Source organism: Megascapheus bottae, chromosome 16 (assembly GCF_031878675.1).
Source record: "Megascapheus bottae isolate mThoBot1 chromosome 16, mThoBot2.hap1, whole genome shotgun sequence".
NCBI lineage: Eukaryota > Metazoa > Chordata > Mammalia > Rodentia > Geomyidae > Megascapheus > Megascapheus bottae.
In genome coordinates this window covers 55,902,078-55,918,072 of record NC_143524.1, presented here as the reverse complement: position 1 = coordinate 55,918,072, position 15,995 = coordinate 55,902,078, and the positions used below count along the sequence as shown (strand labels likewise).

Here is a 15,995-nt window from a genome sequence, read left to right as displayed (position 1 = left end):
TGCCCATGCCAGACTCTGGTAATTAACCATAATCTGTTTCCCTACTGAGTTGCCTCGGGACCCCTTGGCAGATGAGCATTTGATCAGATTATCTTCTTGGCAAAATAAATAATTAAGTAAATAGATAACACCAAGGCTTTAATTTTAGTCATAGCAAGAGTTAATGTAACTTATTAACCCTGTTATTACTCTTATGTAAAATAAAGATAGCAATATTTACAATTATGAAAATGACACTAAATTCTGGGGGTAACCATAACACATAGTAGGCACTTAAGAAAGCTTCCTTCTTGAGAAAACATTCTTCCTTTTCATGCTGATATACATAGGTAGGTTATAGTTGAAAATTAGTAAGGAAAATATCCTTGATATTTTGGATAGAGACCAAGTTTTTCTCTGTGGGAGTGAAGATGGCATGTTTTACTTCGTGATAAAGTAATAGTAAAAATTGATTAACCAGAAGTACCCTCCCCAGAGAAGACTTGAGAACTTAGGTTGATACAGTTTTATCTATATTGAACGTTGAAAATGTTTCAGTTGAGAACATTCTTGGGAAAAAAACAAATCTGAACTATATAGTTAGAGAGCATGTGTTAAAGTATGTTTGTTGCACATTTCTTTTCTTACAGAAGAGTTGCACGAATCCAATAAATTACTCAAGTGAGATTAATTAGTCCTTGAGACATGTATTGCATGGCAACTACATAACGGAAATATTTCTGCTATGGAATATGGCATATCTAGACACAGAAATAAGCCTCTGAGCAGCTTGAACACTTTTGCCTTTGCGGGGGACCAGAATCTTACCTCTAAAATTAAAGCATACATCCAGGAACTGTATAGTGTGGCTTAGATCTGTAAGCCTAGTTACTCAGGAAGTTCAGCTCTATTTTATTGCAGCTCAATGCTGTCCCAGGCAGACAAGTCCCCAAGAATCTCATCTCCAGTGAATCAGCAAAAACCTATAAGTGAAGGTGTAACTTAAGTGCTAGAGTACCCAGTCTTGAGAAAAAAAATAAGGGACACGTTTTGAGTTCAAGCCCTACTACTGGCACATATATACTTTGTTATATAGTATACCAAAAGGCATATATACTTGGATTATATAGTAAATGTATTCATTTGTAAATTGGAAGTAAGCAAAATGAATGATAGGCAGGACTGAGAAAAGTAAGGAGACATGTGTGTAAATAACAAACTCCTTAACATCGAGACACTAATAATCAACTAAGAAAGACACTCAGTGTCTTGTAATCAACCAAACACCTGTGTGCATACAGCAAGAACTGAAAAGTAAACTGATGTACTTAACACACACACACACACACACACACACACACACACACACACTACTACTACTACTTCCAACTTCTTTAAACTATGGAAATGATTTTTAAAACTGAATAGAAAATATAAAAAATCCACAGATATGTTCCCTTCAGAAAGATTTCTGAGTCTGCATACCCCTGGAAACAAAAGAGAAATGGCTTGCCAGAACAGATTGAAGCAAACATGCTTTTAAGTCACCATCTGATATCTCTAAGGTGACCCCAGCTCATCCCTCATGCATTGACTTTTTTATACTGGAAATAGCCTGACCAGCAGTTGAGGATGCAAACATTCTTAGAGATTCTTAGAGATTCTCAGCAGCAATTATTTGACCAAAAAATGCATAAGAAGGGCAGTGCTTATTTATGCAACATCAGCATCTGTTCTTCATTCCTATGCCGGAACTGACAGGTGGCCAGGCAGAATGCACCTGTCAGCAAAACTTTACTACAGGAACATTAACTGAGTGAGACTGATTTCTAAACACTAAGCATACTTATGCTCGCTGGTGGTTGTAGTAAGTGGTACTTATATCCATGGCGATACCCCTTTTAGAGGTTCTAGAGTCAGTGATCACCTATCAGATATATAGAAATACATGGGTAGAATCATACAATGAACATGAATAATGTATTTTGCAAGTTCATTTTTCCTTTTGAATCTGTTATTTTTCAATGTCTGTCCATTCATACCATGCAAGTATGATTTGTTCTAAGGAACTATAAAATAATGAACCAGAATAGAAACAGAAGAAAACGGTAGAGAAGTGACTAGCTACCTAAGTAGATGATATTAAAATGGTTCAGAATATAGTCAAATAGATGATAGATAGATAGACAGATAGATAGGTGCTTTAGATTCTTTTACAGTTTTAGTCAGATGGCATTTAACTGAGAAGCAAACAGAAATTTAAAAAATGAAAAGCAGTAATAGAAAAGGACTCAATAGTTAAAATAATATAGTTTAGGAAAAATGACTAATTTTTTTCAGATGTGTATAAATTAACAGGTATAGTAGGGATGATAATGAATAGGATTTAAATTCATTTCTTGATAAGGCTAGCATTATAGAAAGAATTTCAGATTTGGTTGGACATCTTTCTTGCTAAGAAACACACCAGCCAAGATATATATATCTACATGCATGTGGTGACCTAGTGCATGAGTGGATATTTGTGAAATCTAAAATCATCGCTAAAGAAGTATGGCATTCACCATGCAGTTAACCACTTTCTTTGAATTTCTGATATGCTTCTCTCCTCATTCTCTCCTCAATCTTAGGGGTCTTCTCTTACATATCCTTTTCCTCTCACATTCTTTGATAATTGTTCAGATAATTTCTTAAGCTGTATCTTCTATCACGATAGTTCATCAAAGCTTCAATTTCTGTGTGCTCATTTGGTCACCCCATATTTCAAAGTCAGCATTTCCAAACTAAAGCATGGCACATTCCCCTGGAATATCATTTTTTTTCCCTGCAGTTCTCAGCTTAGTTAATTAACTCAGTTAAAAATCTTCTCTCCTCGAATCTCCTATTGGAATAATTTATCATTTCTCTCAGCCCTAGTTCTAAAACATTCTCATAGGTTAGTGTTTTCTACAGCACAGTGAACAACGTTTGTTCTTATTATTCCCCATGTTTCCTTGAGTTCAATCTCCACCTACCAATCTCCCTTTCCAATTTGTGTTCCAAATACCACCCTGCTGCCCTAGCCCAGGAAAAGCCTTTGGTAGGGTTAATGTGTTTGCCTCTTGGAATCCACATGTGAGACATATTCAATGAGAAATTTCCCAGATCATCTCTATGACTGAGTTTTCAACCAAGGACCAAACTTAAGGTTGTACATACAGAAAAATTGAGGTTGCTTATTGGAAATAAAGTTCCTTCATTCTACTACTGCATACTGACTAGAAATTGATTGAGTTTAGACCTTTGTATTGTATATTTTCATGTTCCCTCAGTGATTATTCTATTTTTTGTGCATCTATTTTTGAAGAATGCTAAAATGTCATCCAGTTCAAAGATAAAATGATTATAAAAGTCTAATAAGAGTCTAATTTGGTATTCAAAAAATAGTTGCCAAAGAACCTTATGCTATTAAACTAAGAGTTTCTGAGTGGTTCACGTTACAGGGGAAAAGAACATATGCTTGAATTTATGAATTTGATTATATTTATGAAAATAATTACATCGTATTAGAAGTATGCTTCAAAAATATTTTCCAATTCATATAACTAATCAGTTATTTTTAATCCATTATGTTAAAGAGTTGAGTTACACATGAAGAGTTCAAGAGTATATTTAATGTAAAAAACATTGGCTAGGAGTTTGGCCTATTGGTAAGAGTGCTTACCTAGCATGCACAAAGATCTGGATTCAATTCCTTGGTACCAAATACATAGAAAAAGCCAGAAGTGGTGCTGCGGCTCAAGTGGTAGAACTCTAGCCTTGAGAAAGCCCAAGGACAGAGCCCAGGCCCTGAGTTCAAGCCCCGGGATTGGCAAAAAAAACAACAAATAAGAAAAAAAAAAAACATTGACTAATATGATCTTAGGCCAAGCATTTAGAATTGGCTGTTCATTATGTTTAGGGAAGAAAAAAGTGAAGATTAGTAGAACAGCAGAAAAATGTGGTAAAAGTAAAATCCTTAAACATTCATATTTTAGTTTATTTATTTATTTAACTTATTTTCTTTAGTAAGTGAACTAATCCCTATTTAACATCCCACACATCATGTTTCTCAGACCAGTAGTTTCTTATGAACATTAGCAGTTCCGAACCAGTCAGAAGAAACAAGGCTTGAGATAACTGCTGTAGATTATAAAATTCATTGTCAAATAAGTGCTAGTAATAAACTGACGTGCAGGAATATAAAAGAGCTTGATTCTTGCTTTTTAAGATTTGTGTCAACAAGGATAAAATTGGTGAGTATAAACCTTTAACATTCAAGTAGTATGTATGCACATGCATTACATACAAATCGATACAGGTATGCAGAAATTACTTTTTATTTTTTGGTCTATCCATATATTTTGATCAAATTAGAAGCTTTCATCATATATATTTCAATGTCTGTGAGAATTACTTGCTTCGATGAATAAGAACATTCAGAAAGATAAAGGCTCTTTGTTTCAATATTAATTGTATATTTATTTAGAATAAGAATACATGTACCCTATATAACTTGGGCTTATCTCGTGCAGCTTTCAGTATCCATTCTTGGTTCTGTATAATCGGTGTTTTAACTATAATACAATGTGGAGAGGCTTTTTCTTTGTCATGTCTCCTTGAGTTTGTAATTGCTTCCTGTACTTGGGTATCCATTTGTTTCTTAAATTTGGAGATGTTTTTGCTATTTCATTAAATATGTTTTATGCCATTAAAAAAGAATATATAGAAATGATATTTTGACGTGTGCTGTGTACTTTTCCACTTGAGTCACACCTCCACTCCTAGTTTTTTCCCTAGTAAATTGAAGATAACAGTCTCACAGACTTTCATGCTTGGGTTGGCTTTCAGACCACCATCCTCAGACCTCAGCCTCCCGAGTAGCTTGGCTTACAACTCCCAGCTCTGAATGATTTTAATCGTTTTAGTAGTAAAGGTCCTAAAAATGGAAAAAAGTAGGTGATCATAAGCAATTACCTTTATCTTTAGCAACCTGTGAACTAAGTGAAATTCTCTCTCTTTCTTCCGATATGTGTCGGTGTCTCTGCAGGCTGTGATCTGATCCCAGTGCAGTATCTTCGCTGGGGAGACCCTGAGCCCATAGCAGCCGTGGCCTTTGCCTGCCTTGGCCTGCTCGCCACTCTGTTTGTTACCGTCATCTTCATCATTTACCGAGACACTCCAGTCGTCAAGTCTTCCAGCAGGGAGCTCTGCTACATCATCCTGGCTGGCATCTGCCTTGGCTATCTCTGTACTTTTTGCCTCATCGCAAAGCCCAAACAGATTTATTGCTATCTTCAGAGAATTGGCATTGGTCTCTCTCCAGCCATGAGCTACTCCGCCCTGGTAACCAAGACCAACCGTATTGCCAGAATCCTAGCTGGCAGCAAGAAGAAGATCTGTACGAAAAAGCCCAGATTCATGAGTGCCTGTGCCCAGCTGGTAATTGCTTCCATCCTCATCTGCATCCAGTTGGGCATTATCGTGGCTCTTTTCGTCATGGAACCTCCGGATATCATGCACGACTACCCCAGCATTCGAGAGGTCTATCTGATTTGTAACACCACCAACCTCGGCGTGGTCACTCCTCTCGGATACAATGGCTTGCTGATTTTAAGCTGCACTTTCTATGCGTTCAAGACCAGAAACGTTCCGGCCAACTTCAACGAGGCCAAGTACATCGCCTTCACCATGTACACCACCTGCATCATCTGGCTGGCCTTCGTGCCCATCTACTTCGGCAGCAACTACAAGATCATCACCATGTGCTTCTCAGTCAGCCTGAGCGCCACGGTGGCCCTCGGCTGCATGTTTGTGCCAAAGGTGTATATCATCCTTGCCAAACCGGAGAGGAACGTGCGCAGCGCCTTTACCACGTCCACCGTGGTGCGCATGCACGTGGGAGACGGCAAGTCCTCCTCTGCAACCAGCAGGTCCAGCAGTCTCGTCAACCTGTGGAAGAGGAGGGGCTCCTCTGGGGAAACCCTAAGGTAAAGTTGGGGGACAACGTGGGGTACAGCCGCTAGAGAGGAAGCAGTGGCATTGGCTGCCTAGGTCTTTTAAGTGGGAGAGATAAGGGAGCCTTAGGTCTCCTTAGGCCTTCTTATGACCCATTTCTGCAGGTCAAGAGATAGAGGTCTTCTTGTTTAGGCCCACGCTAGAAATAAGGCACTCCAGATCACTGATAAAACTGCGGGGTATCAGAGGGAAGAGTTCAAGTCCAGAGGGCCAAGGAGAGCAGGATCACATCCATGAACTGTAACAAAAATGATCAGGTTGTAAAGGGAGAGATATTGAGAAATAATTTTAGTTCACAAAAACAGGGGGAGGAGGAGAACACGTATTAAGAATAGGATTCCAGGACTGGGAGTCTGGCCTAGTGGTAGAGTGCTTGCCTAGCATGCACAAAGACCCAGGTTCGATTCTGCGGTCCCACATGCAGAGAAAAGGCTGGAAGTGATGCTGTGGCTCAAGTGGTAGAGAGAAAGCCCAAGGATAGTGCTCAGGTCCTCAGTTCAAGCCCCAGGACTGGCAAAAGAAAATAATAATATGATTCCAAGAGCTACAGGTGTCTAACACTTATATTTTTCTTATGTTATTGAGGCCCAGAGAAAGTCTTGACTATCGGTCTCATAGGGACAGGAAAATGCATTGTTTGTATTTTAGTTCTTAGTGAAACTCTCTGAGATATCTACAGAGCTGAGAAAGATAAAGTGATTAAGTGGCTTTGTATACAATTGTCCTGAACAACTTCACGGTTTCCCAGGTCTTTGTTGCCTAGAATCCCATCCCACTCAAAATCAAAATCATAAAATATCAGCTATTAGGTAATTTCTATCTGAAAGTAATCAAGATCCAACAGCCAATGAATAAACAACCCCCGTTTGAAAATATCTCTTATGTTACAAAGGACCCCACACTTTACAAGATACTGAGATCATGTTATCTGTGGCTTGAGGACAAATTCTGAGTTATCCAAAAGGCTGCATAGACTGTGGTTTTTTCAGAAATAAGATGATACTACTCTATTGATCCATGGATTAAAAATAAAAGTTTCCATTACCTAGGAAGTACATATCAAAAGAGCCAATAACAGTCCTGAAAAGGCAACTGATTGGACAGTATTTTTTAAAGTTCCATAAATAATTGGAAGATGGATATTCCTCAAAAGAAAGGTACAGATCACTCAAATATCCAAATGGGAAATAAGTATCTAAGTAACATTGCTCTGCCTATTCTTCTATACTGTGATTTAACCTGCATGAAAGGTTTTTTTCCTATGCACCTTACTTCCTAGCATGATTTTGGTTGAGGGAAATCTGCTGAGATGTAAAAATAATTCATAACATACATGAAAAAGTTTATCTACAAGGCCTAACTCATTTGCATTACTTACTAACTTATTTCCTGTATCTCAAATTTCCATCTGTGAAGATATTCAACAAATCATGAATTGTAGTTTTTGCCTTCTCCAATAAATCCCAGAAATGGTTTGTACACAAAAACCTTCCATATATCTAAACTACTTGCATATATTCCATCTGCTTTCCTGACTAATCTATGAATTCAACATACTTTCTTTTCTGCAACTTTTGCCAGATCAGGCTTTTCTTTTTGGTTGGGAAATTTTATTTTGTAGAATTTTATTTTAGAAACCTTCTCTTTGTAATTTTTCTTCAAATAAAATCTTACAAGGATGCTTGGTACACAAAACTGACAATTTGATGTAGGGAGCAAATGTTTATGTAATCCCCCCAAACTCACAAAGAACCCTCTTTTGAGATCGTATTTAGTCTAATCATTGGCACTATCCTATCCTCCTTCTGCACCTTATTTTTTAAATAAATTCAGATCATATCTACCTCTTGGAACTGTAAGAAATGGAAGTTGGACATATAGTAAACATCTTAGTCAATATAGAAAAATATCCTGTAGGACTGTCATGGGTTTAAATACTGAAGGTAGCAATTATCAGCCATGTTATCTTTGGCGATCTCATATCATCTCTCTATGCTTCAGTTTCCTTCTCTGATAAAATATGTGCCCACCACATAGAGAAAACTTCTTGAGGACTTGATTCAGGGTTTGTTTGTTGCATTTTTTGTTGAGCATCTTTTTTATTGAGCTTATTTTGCTTTACAACTTGAGCCAGAACTCCATTTCCAGGTTTGTTTGAGTCTTACCAACTTTCCTGCTGGATTCAAACTGGCACCCTCAGATCTCAGCCTCTTAAGAAGCTAGGATTTACAGACATGAATTACCAGCACCTCAAAATAGTATTTGTTATTTTGATAAAGAAAAAATAATATTTTCCAATCTTCTACACCTAAAAGTTGCAGCTGGGCATGCAATCACGGTAATATTGCTAAGGAAACGAGCACCACAAAAGACATATAGAGGCATGGCTAATACAGTTAAGGGTTTCCAGGCTTCTCCTTATTGATGAAGGACAGCAGATCCTTGCCAAATAGTTTAATCATTTTAGGTCCCAGTTGAAGCACAGCAAGCTTCACAGGGGCAGGAGAACTTGCATCCCTTGCAAATCTCCGTGTGCTCAGTGCCTAGCTGGACTTAGATGGTATGTCACATACAGAAGTTCAATCATGGTTGCTGTGTTGGATAAACAGATGAATTTGGGAAAGTTGTAATGGGGTGAGTGTTAGTATTTGCTTGTCTTCAAGAGTATGCATTACTCCTCAGTAATCCTATTACAGGATTAAGCCTGCAGTGCTCTGTATCACAAATGTCCTTCCCACTACATTCTCCTCATGCGAATATGTGCTCAAGAACTGAATCATCCGTCTCAAGTTTTACTATAGGGATCATTTTCCTCTAGCAATATTTGACTAGTATTTTATGTTCTTAATTTCTACTTTGGTTCGAAACAAAATTTACTGATAGTATTGGTAGAAAAAATTGGAGAATTTTGTGGAAATGAATTGTTCATTTTTCCCTTTGGAGCTGCAACTAAAGTTTGGTCACTACATTTGGTTATCAGGATATTAAAGTGGGAAAGGAGGATTTGGCTTTCTTTTTCTTTCTGTTTTGGCAGTTGTTGCATTTTCTTTCTGCAACCCTGGATAAAGTCTGGTGAGTCTATGTGATTGTAACTGAGATAGGCTGCAATCTGATTATTTGGATATTCTTTTTGCCACCATCTGGAATGTATGATCTAAAACTGGATTTTGGTGTGCAGAAGAAAAAAAATGGCAGAGAAAGCTATCTCCCTTTTGTATCATAACCCATACCTTTCTCTCCTTTATCATGTATGTTCTTCATAGAGATGCAAATTAAAATCCCTCTCACCTGTAGCTTCCAGGGCCTCCTAAACTAAATATTCCTTCACTGTCACATAAAATTATGATGTTCAGAATGTTAACCTAGTCGTTATCCATTGTGGGAAATAATTAGTTACACAGATGTTTATGTCTCCAATCCATAATTTGATAAAGTCAATATACTTCACATTGCCACTACAACTAAGGTTAAATAATGGGGAGCAAGTGAGCTGAGGTAATATTTTCACATTTTATTTTAAATGAATTCCATCAGTTGTGTTTCCCCCGCTTGAATTGCTAATAAGCTAATCTGTTGGGATCAATGGGTAATTTTAGATGTGGATCTTTAAGGAAAGAAGCTCTTATCCTGGCCCCACATTGTTTTGCTTTCTCTCATCTGTGGTATGGAAAATCAGGATGCTATCACCTCAGAATGAGTCTGTCTTTTCTTTACCTGAGATCTGGACATGTCCTCACTAAATGGCAGATCTCAATGGACAATTTCAGGGCTAAAGAGAATGTAGTATATGCTTTAGAGTCAAGAAGATAGTAATACCTCTAGTTAGGTGGAAGAATACACAGACATCAGTAGAAATAAGTAGCAGCCAGTTGGAGCCATGCCTGGATTTGACTTCAATTGTGCAAATTCTATGAAGTCACTTTTTGGGTATATGTGTGCCAGACCTGGGACTTGAACTCAGAGCCTAGCCACTAATCCTGAGCATTTGTGATCAAGCTTCTACTACTTGAGCCACAGCTCTGTCTGGCTTTTGTTTGGTTACTTGGAGATAAGTCTCATGTGCTTAATGGTCCAGGCCGACTTCAAACCGTGGTCACCAGATTTCAGCCTCCTGACTAGATAGGATTATAGGCATGGTTTATCAGCACCCATCTTTTAAACAAAGTACTCACTGTCTTTTGTTGCTATTACAAAGTGATTACAGTTCCATAAGTCAGATAATGAGTACATTTCTTTTTTGGCAATGTTGCCTCTTCCCTCATTCTCTCCCAGTTTTCCCTCTGGTTGCCACCCACAAGTTGTATAGTTCATCTTAAATATAGTGTGTAGTGATCACCACACTGCATTTGCTCAAGCTTTCTTCCTCCATCTCTTACCCTGCCAAAGGCAGACAGGAAAAAAAACCCTCTTGTTTCCATTTCCTGGAGTTCATTTTGATAAATATTATTAAAATAAATATTATTTTCTATTTCTGCAACTGTGAAAAGGTGTGTAGTCATCTCTGTTTTGAGGAGGACATCAACTTAAGTGCCTAGTATCAGCACGTAGAAAGTACTCAATAACTGCCAACTAATTCTTAGTTTAGTATTAGTCTCAAGTAGCAGGAAGTCTTTTCTTAACAGATTAGTTTAAGTTTGCTGTTTTTTATGTTACAAGAGGTTTCGAGGTTTCTCATGATGCTAGCTCAATAATGACAACAACCCTGTTATGCCCAAAGCCTTTAACTAATTCTTCTAAGAAGGTATCTATGACACAATGAAATGTGTACTAGGTTAGGAAAAACAAGGATTTTGTTTTGCTTTATTTTTAGAATTCATTAAATAATATCTTTAAAATCTAATGAACTAACTCTGTATCAAGTGACTGCAATTGTTTAGGGAAGTACAGTATACATTTATTACTGTCAAAATTGGGGAAATTGAGGTGCTATTATTTTTTGCTTGGATAAAATAATGAATTGTGTCTATCATAGAAAGTGAGTAGTATCTAATAGTAATAATGATTATTGTTCAATGAATGGGGTTTAGAGAACAAGAGTAAAGAACATGCAGGAAGAGGCTGAGATCTAAGGATGATAGTTTGAAGCCAGCCCAGGTAGCAAAGCATATGAGATGCATTATTTCCAATGAACCTCCAGAAATCCAGAAGTGGAGCTGTGGCTTAAGTGGTAAAGCACTAGTCTTGAGCAACAAGCTCAGGAAAAATGCCCAGGCCTGCATTTAATTCCAGAACTGGTATAAAGAAAAAGAAGATGAGGAAGAGGAGAAGAAAAGGAGAGAAAGATGAAGAAACACATAAGAGCTGCGTACCAGTGGCTTCCACCTATCATACTGGCTTCTCAGGAAGCTGAGATCTACAAAATCATAGTTCAAAGTCACACTGGATAGAAATGTCCAAGGGACATTATTTCTAATTAACTAGTAAAAACATAGGCCAGAGGCATGGCTCCTGCACTAAAGCACCAGCCATAACAAAGAAAACCAAGAGAGTACAAGGTCCTGAAAAAGGAAAGAAACCTAAAGGAGCTATCATCAGCATAACGTGGATCAAAGTCCTTGGTTGAAAACGTGAAATTGCTACAGGACAGAGTTACAGAGACATTAGGATTTCCCAACACAGGTTGGAACTTTCTGAGGGAAGATCCAGAAGCACAATTTCAAAGAAAAACTTGATGAATAGGATTACATCAAACATAAAGGTTTCTTCACACCAAAGGACATTGCCAATAAGATAAAAAGACAGCCTGCAGAATGGAAGATTTTTGCCAGTTACACACCAGACATGGGCCTAATATCAGAATACAAAGAGAGCTTAAACAAGCCCTCAAAGAGTCTACAAACCAATTAATACATGGGCTAATGAGCTAAAGAGAGACTTCTCAAAAGAAGTAAATATGACCAAGAAAAAATGCTCACCATCTTTGGCCATAAAGGTAATGCAAATAAAAACAACAGAGAGATTGCACCTCACCTCAGATAAAATGGCCATCAATAATCTAATGAGGGCAAAACTGTGATCGTAGATCTCAGCCTTTTGAGTCGCTAGTGTTATAGGTGTGAGCCGTCAGTGCCTAGCTAATTTGTGTTTCTTTTTGGCATTAGATTATGACAAAGATGTGACCAAAAGGGAACCCTGAAACACTGTTGGTAGAAATATAAATGTGTTCAATCACTCTGGAAAGCAGGATGGAGGTTTTTCAGAAAACTAAACATAGGACCTAAGAGTACTCTCCTGGAAATCCATCCCAAAGACCATAAAATAGATTGTAGGAGGTTTTACTCCAGCACAATCATGTTTATTATAGCACAATTCACCACATCCAAGCTATGGAATCAACCCAGATGCCTCTCAGTGGATGAATAGGTGAAGAAAATAATTATATATATATATATACATACATATGGAATTTTACTTGTCCATTAGAAATAACGATGTTGTCCATTTATAAAGAAATGTAAAGAGTTGGAAAAAATTTTACATTAAGTGAAGTAAATCAGGCCCAGACAGACAATGATGAATGTTTTCCCTCATCTGTAGCAGCTAGAATTAACCTATTAAACTATAGCCAACCATGTTGATTGGTATGCAAGTATTTACAAATGCATTAGCTTAAATATGGCAGATGCAAGGGAGAACTCAAATAGTGTCATGCCTTAAAAGGCAAGATCAAAGCCAACCAAAATAATTAATGAAAGGAGTGCTTGCAAGGGAGAGGGTGAAACCTGAGTGTGAGCGGGAAGGAGGTGGTGAATGAAGAGGACAAGCATGAAGAGAATGCATTCAAGAATGCAATGCATGTACTACAAGAGAATGGGCCAAGAGTGCCAAGAGTGTAGCCTAGTGGTAGAGTGCTCGCCTAGCACAAAGCCCTGGGGTCGATTACCCAGTACCACATACTCAGGAAAAACTGGAAGTGGTGCTATGACTCAAGTGGCAGACTGCTAGCCTTGAGCAAAAAGTGTCCAAGAACAATGCCCAGGGCCCGAGTTCAAGCCCCAATACAGGAAAAAGAAGACTAAGGAAAGGAGTGGGTTGGAAGGCTTGGGTGAGAATGCTTTGAGGAGTGACATTGATCAAGATATGTATATTCATAAGCTGCTTTTGTTAAATAGCAAACCATTTTTACAACTACATAAAGATAATAACAGGAGAGAAACAAAAGAAATTGGAAACAAGCTGAGCTCTAGTGGCTAGTATAATCCTAGCTACTCAGGAAGCTGAGATCTAAGGATCCCAGTTCAAAGCCAGCCCAGCCCAGGAGAGATTCTTATCTTTAATCAATCACAGAAAAAGCCAGAAATGATGCTGTAGCTCAAGTGGTAGAGTGTTAGCTTTGAGCAAAATGAGCTTAAGGACAGTGCCCAGGCCCAGAGTTCAAAGCCTAATACCAGAAAAAAAAAATTGGAAACAAAGTAAAAATTAAAATTGTAACCCCAATTGGTTCATTTCTTTTTCACTTATTATGTTTTAGCACCTAGCATAAATTTTCAGATATGGGTTGTTAGTCTAACATTTCTAAATGTCATAAGTATTCCAAGTAAAAGCAGCTATCCATCCTATTTTTTTCAGATATGGACTTTGGGGTCTGTCACAGTTAGAAGATTGACCCAACATTTCATGATGAGTAAATACTATTATAGCTTTTAACTCAGGCTTTAACTTATGGTTGCCTATGGAGTTGAACATTATCATAAGCATTTCTCCATGGAAAAAGTCATTTTATTGACCAAAAACTTTAAAAGAAAAACAAAACTTGTTTTATTGGAAGTAAAACCTGAGACGCTATGCAATGCAGAAAGTAATGTCATTTGCTTCCTCTTTCCAATCACTTGTACTCTTATTGTATAAAGGAGCCGTTTTTCTCAAGTAACCCTCTTAGAACAGATGGCCCCAAAAAGGCTCACTCTAGAAAACTTCCCTATAGACCTGTGTGGTCCCTGGAATGGAGTTTCCACATAGTAAGAATAGGATTAAAAGAGAAAATTTCAACCTTTGATCATGGAGAGAGAATGATTGTTTTTAAATTTATAAGAAGCTGTACAGAGATTTCAATGTAAGGTATTAGTTTGTGAGTAGAATATACCCCTAATCAATGTCATCCCCTTCAATCTTTCCAAAGCCACCCAACCCCTCGATTTACCAGATTCCATTTTCACTCACGTCCACTGACCACTATGACTGCATTTGCCTACTCTTCCTCACATAGAATGTCTTCAGCTTCTCTGAGAACCCAAGGAAAAGGCATAGTTAATCCACACAGACATAGCAGTTTACTGGGAAGTTAAATTGGCTTACCCTAGAACACACAGAGAAGTACCCAAAGTCCGTCATTCAATTCACTGAAATAGCAAATGGAGATTTTTATTTAAATGGGAATGAGTCACTGTAGATTTTTTGTATAGAAACATGCTATTTATGCCATCAATGTATAGAGGTCCCTGTGATTAGCATCTTGGTTTTAGACACTAATTTTCAGCACGACAGGGTGTAGCATCGTGTCATTGTCAAGTAGATAATGCCAGACTTCCATTTAAGGCTTGCACTTCAGTTGAAAAATCAACAAATCAACACAGAGACCAGTTCTGACCTAAATAAAGCATTGAATCAGTTGAACCTAAAGTTCTGGCTCTACAAGATTCAAAAGTTCCAGAGACGTGGGTATTGGGTTCTAAAATACAATGACAAAGCACTTGTAGCTTTAAATTATAACTTTCCTCAGATGGTCAAACCCTCCCTTAAGATTCTAGTCAGGTGTGAAAACTATTAGAATAATTGCCTCTACTTTAACTTAATTTTAGAAACTATCATTTGCCACTTTTGCTTTAATTATGTATTTACCTTTGCTTTAGCATTGTTACGAGGGCTCATGGAGGCTTTCTACTAAAGCGGTCGCTAGCCCTTTTATACCATTGGCCAAATTAAAAAATGCCTGCAAAACTCAGTCCTATTTTGTGAATTTCAATGTACTCTAACCATTAGAACAGCATTCATGATTTCAGATACTTAGATTGTATTAGGAAGACATTGGTCTCTGTGAAAGTCTGTTCATATTGTTTGTCTCTCTTCAGAATCCTCCAATTCTCTCTCCAGGACCTATTTATCTTTCAAGGCCAAGATTACTCAATGAAATCCAAATCCAATCGCAACAAATCACAGAGCCCTTCCCTCACCTGCTCTCCTAGAACATTCTTGTCTGTGCTATACCTTTTTGTCCCCTTTTTGCTGGTTCTTGAGTTTGAACTCAGGGCCTATAAACTATCCCTAAGCTTTTTTCATTCAAAGCTAGTATAGTACTCTACCACTTGAGCCACAGCTATACTTCTATCATTTTTGGTAAAGTGTCTTTCCTGGGCTACCTTTGAACTGTGATCCTCAGACCTCAGCTACTGAGTAGCTGTAATTACAGACATGAGCCACTGGCATCTGCTTATACGTTTTACTTTGTTGTTTTTTTTTTTTTTTTTGGCCAGTCCTGGGCTTGAGCTCAGGGCCTGAGCACTGTCCTTGGGCTTTCTCAAGGTCAGAGCTCTACCACTTGAGCCACAGAACCACTTCTGGCTTTTTTCTCTGTATGTGGTACCGAGGAATTGAACCTGGGTCTTTGTGCATGCTAGGCAAGCACTCTACCACTAGGCCAAATTCCCGGCCTGTACCATACATTTTAAAGACACATCCCTTATACGTTCTTTGTCATTTATTGATTCATAGACATTTACCAAGGACTAAGCAGTGCCAGCGCTGGACAAAACCCAGTAGAAACAGAAATTTGTGTGTGTACAATATTTTTACAACTATCAAATGCTGTCTTAGATGCATTAATATCTGCTAATTGCTAAGCATCTACAGCAGTACAAAACTCTCTCTCTCTCTCTCTCTCTGTCTCTCTCTCTCTCTATATATATATATGCATATAAGGATATATGTGTGTATATATACACATATATACATCTCTATATATTATATGATTGGATCCATTCCAT

The 15,995-nt window shown here is 37.8% G+C and overlaps 1 protein-coding gene across 1 annotated transcript in view; it reads left to right on the top strand.

The window, feature by feature from the left end:
- Grm5 (glutamate metabotropic receptor 5) overlaps nucleotides 1-15,995 on the top strand; it is a 470,415-nt gene that overhangs the window by 402,121 nt on the left and 52,299 nt on the right. Inside the window, exon 9 of the mRNA XM_090348591.1 lies at nucleotides 5,048-5,987. Within this exon, the coding sequence (XP_090204717.1) occupies nucleotides 5,048-5,987 (940 nt within the window). The remainder of the gene's footprint in view (nucleotides 1-5,047; nucleotides 5,988-15,995) is intronic.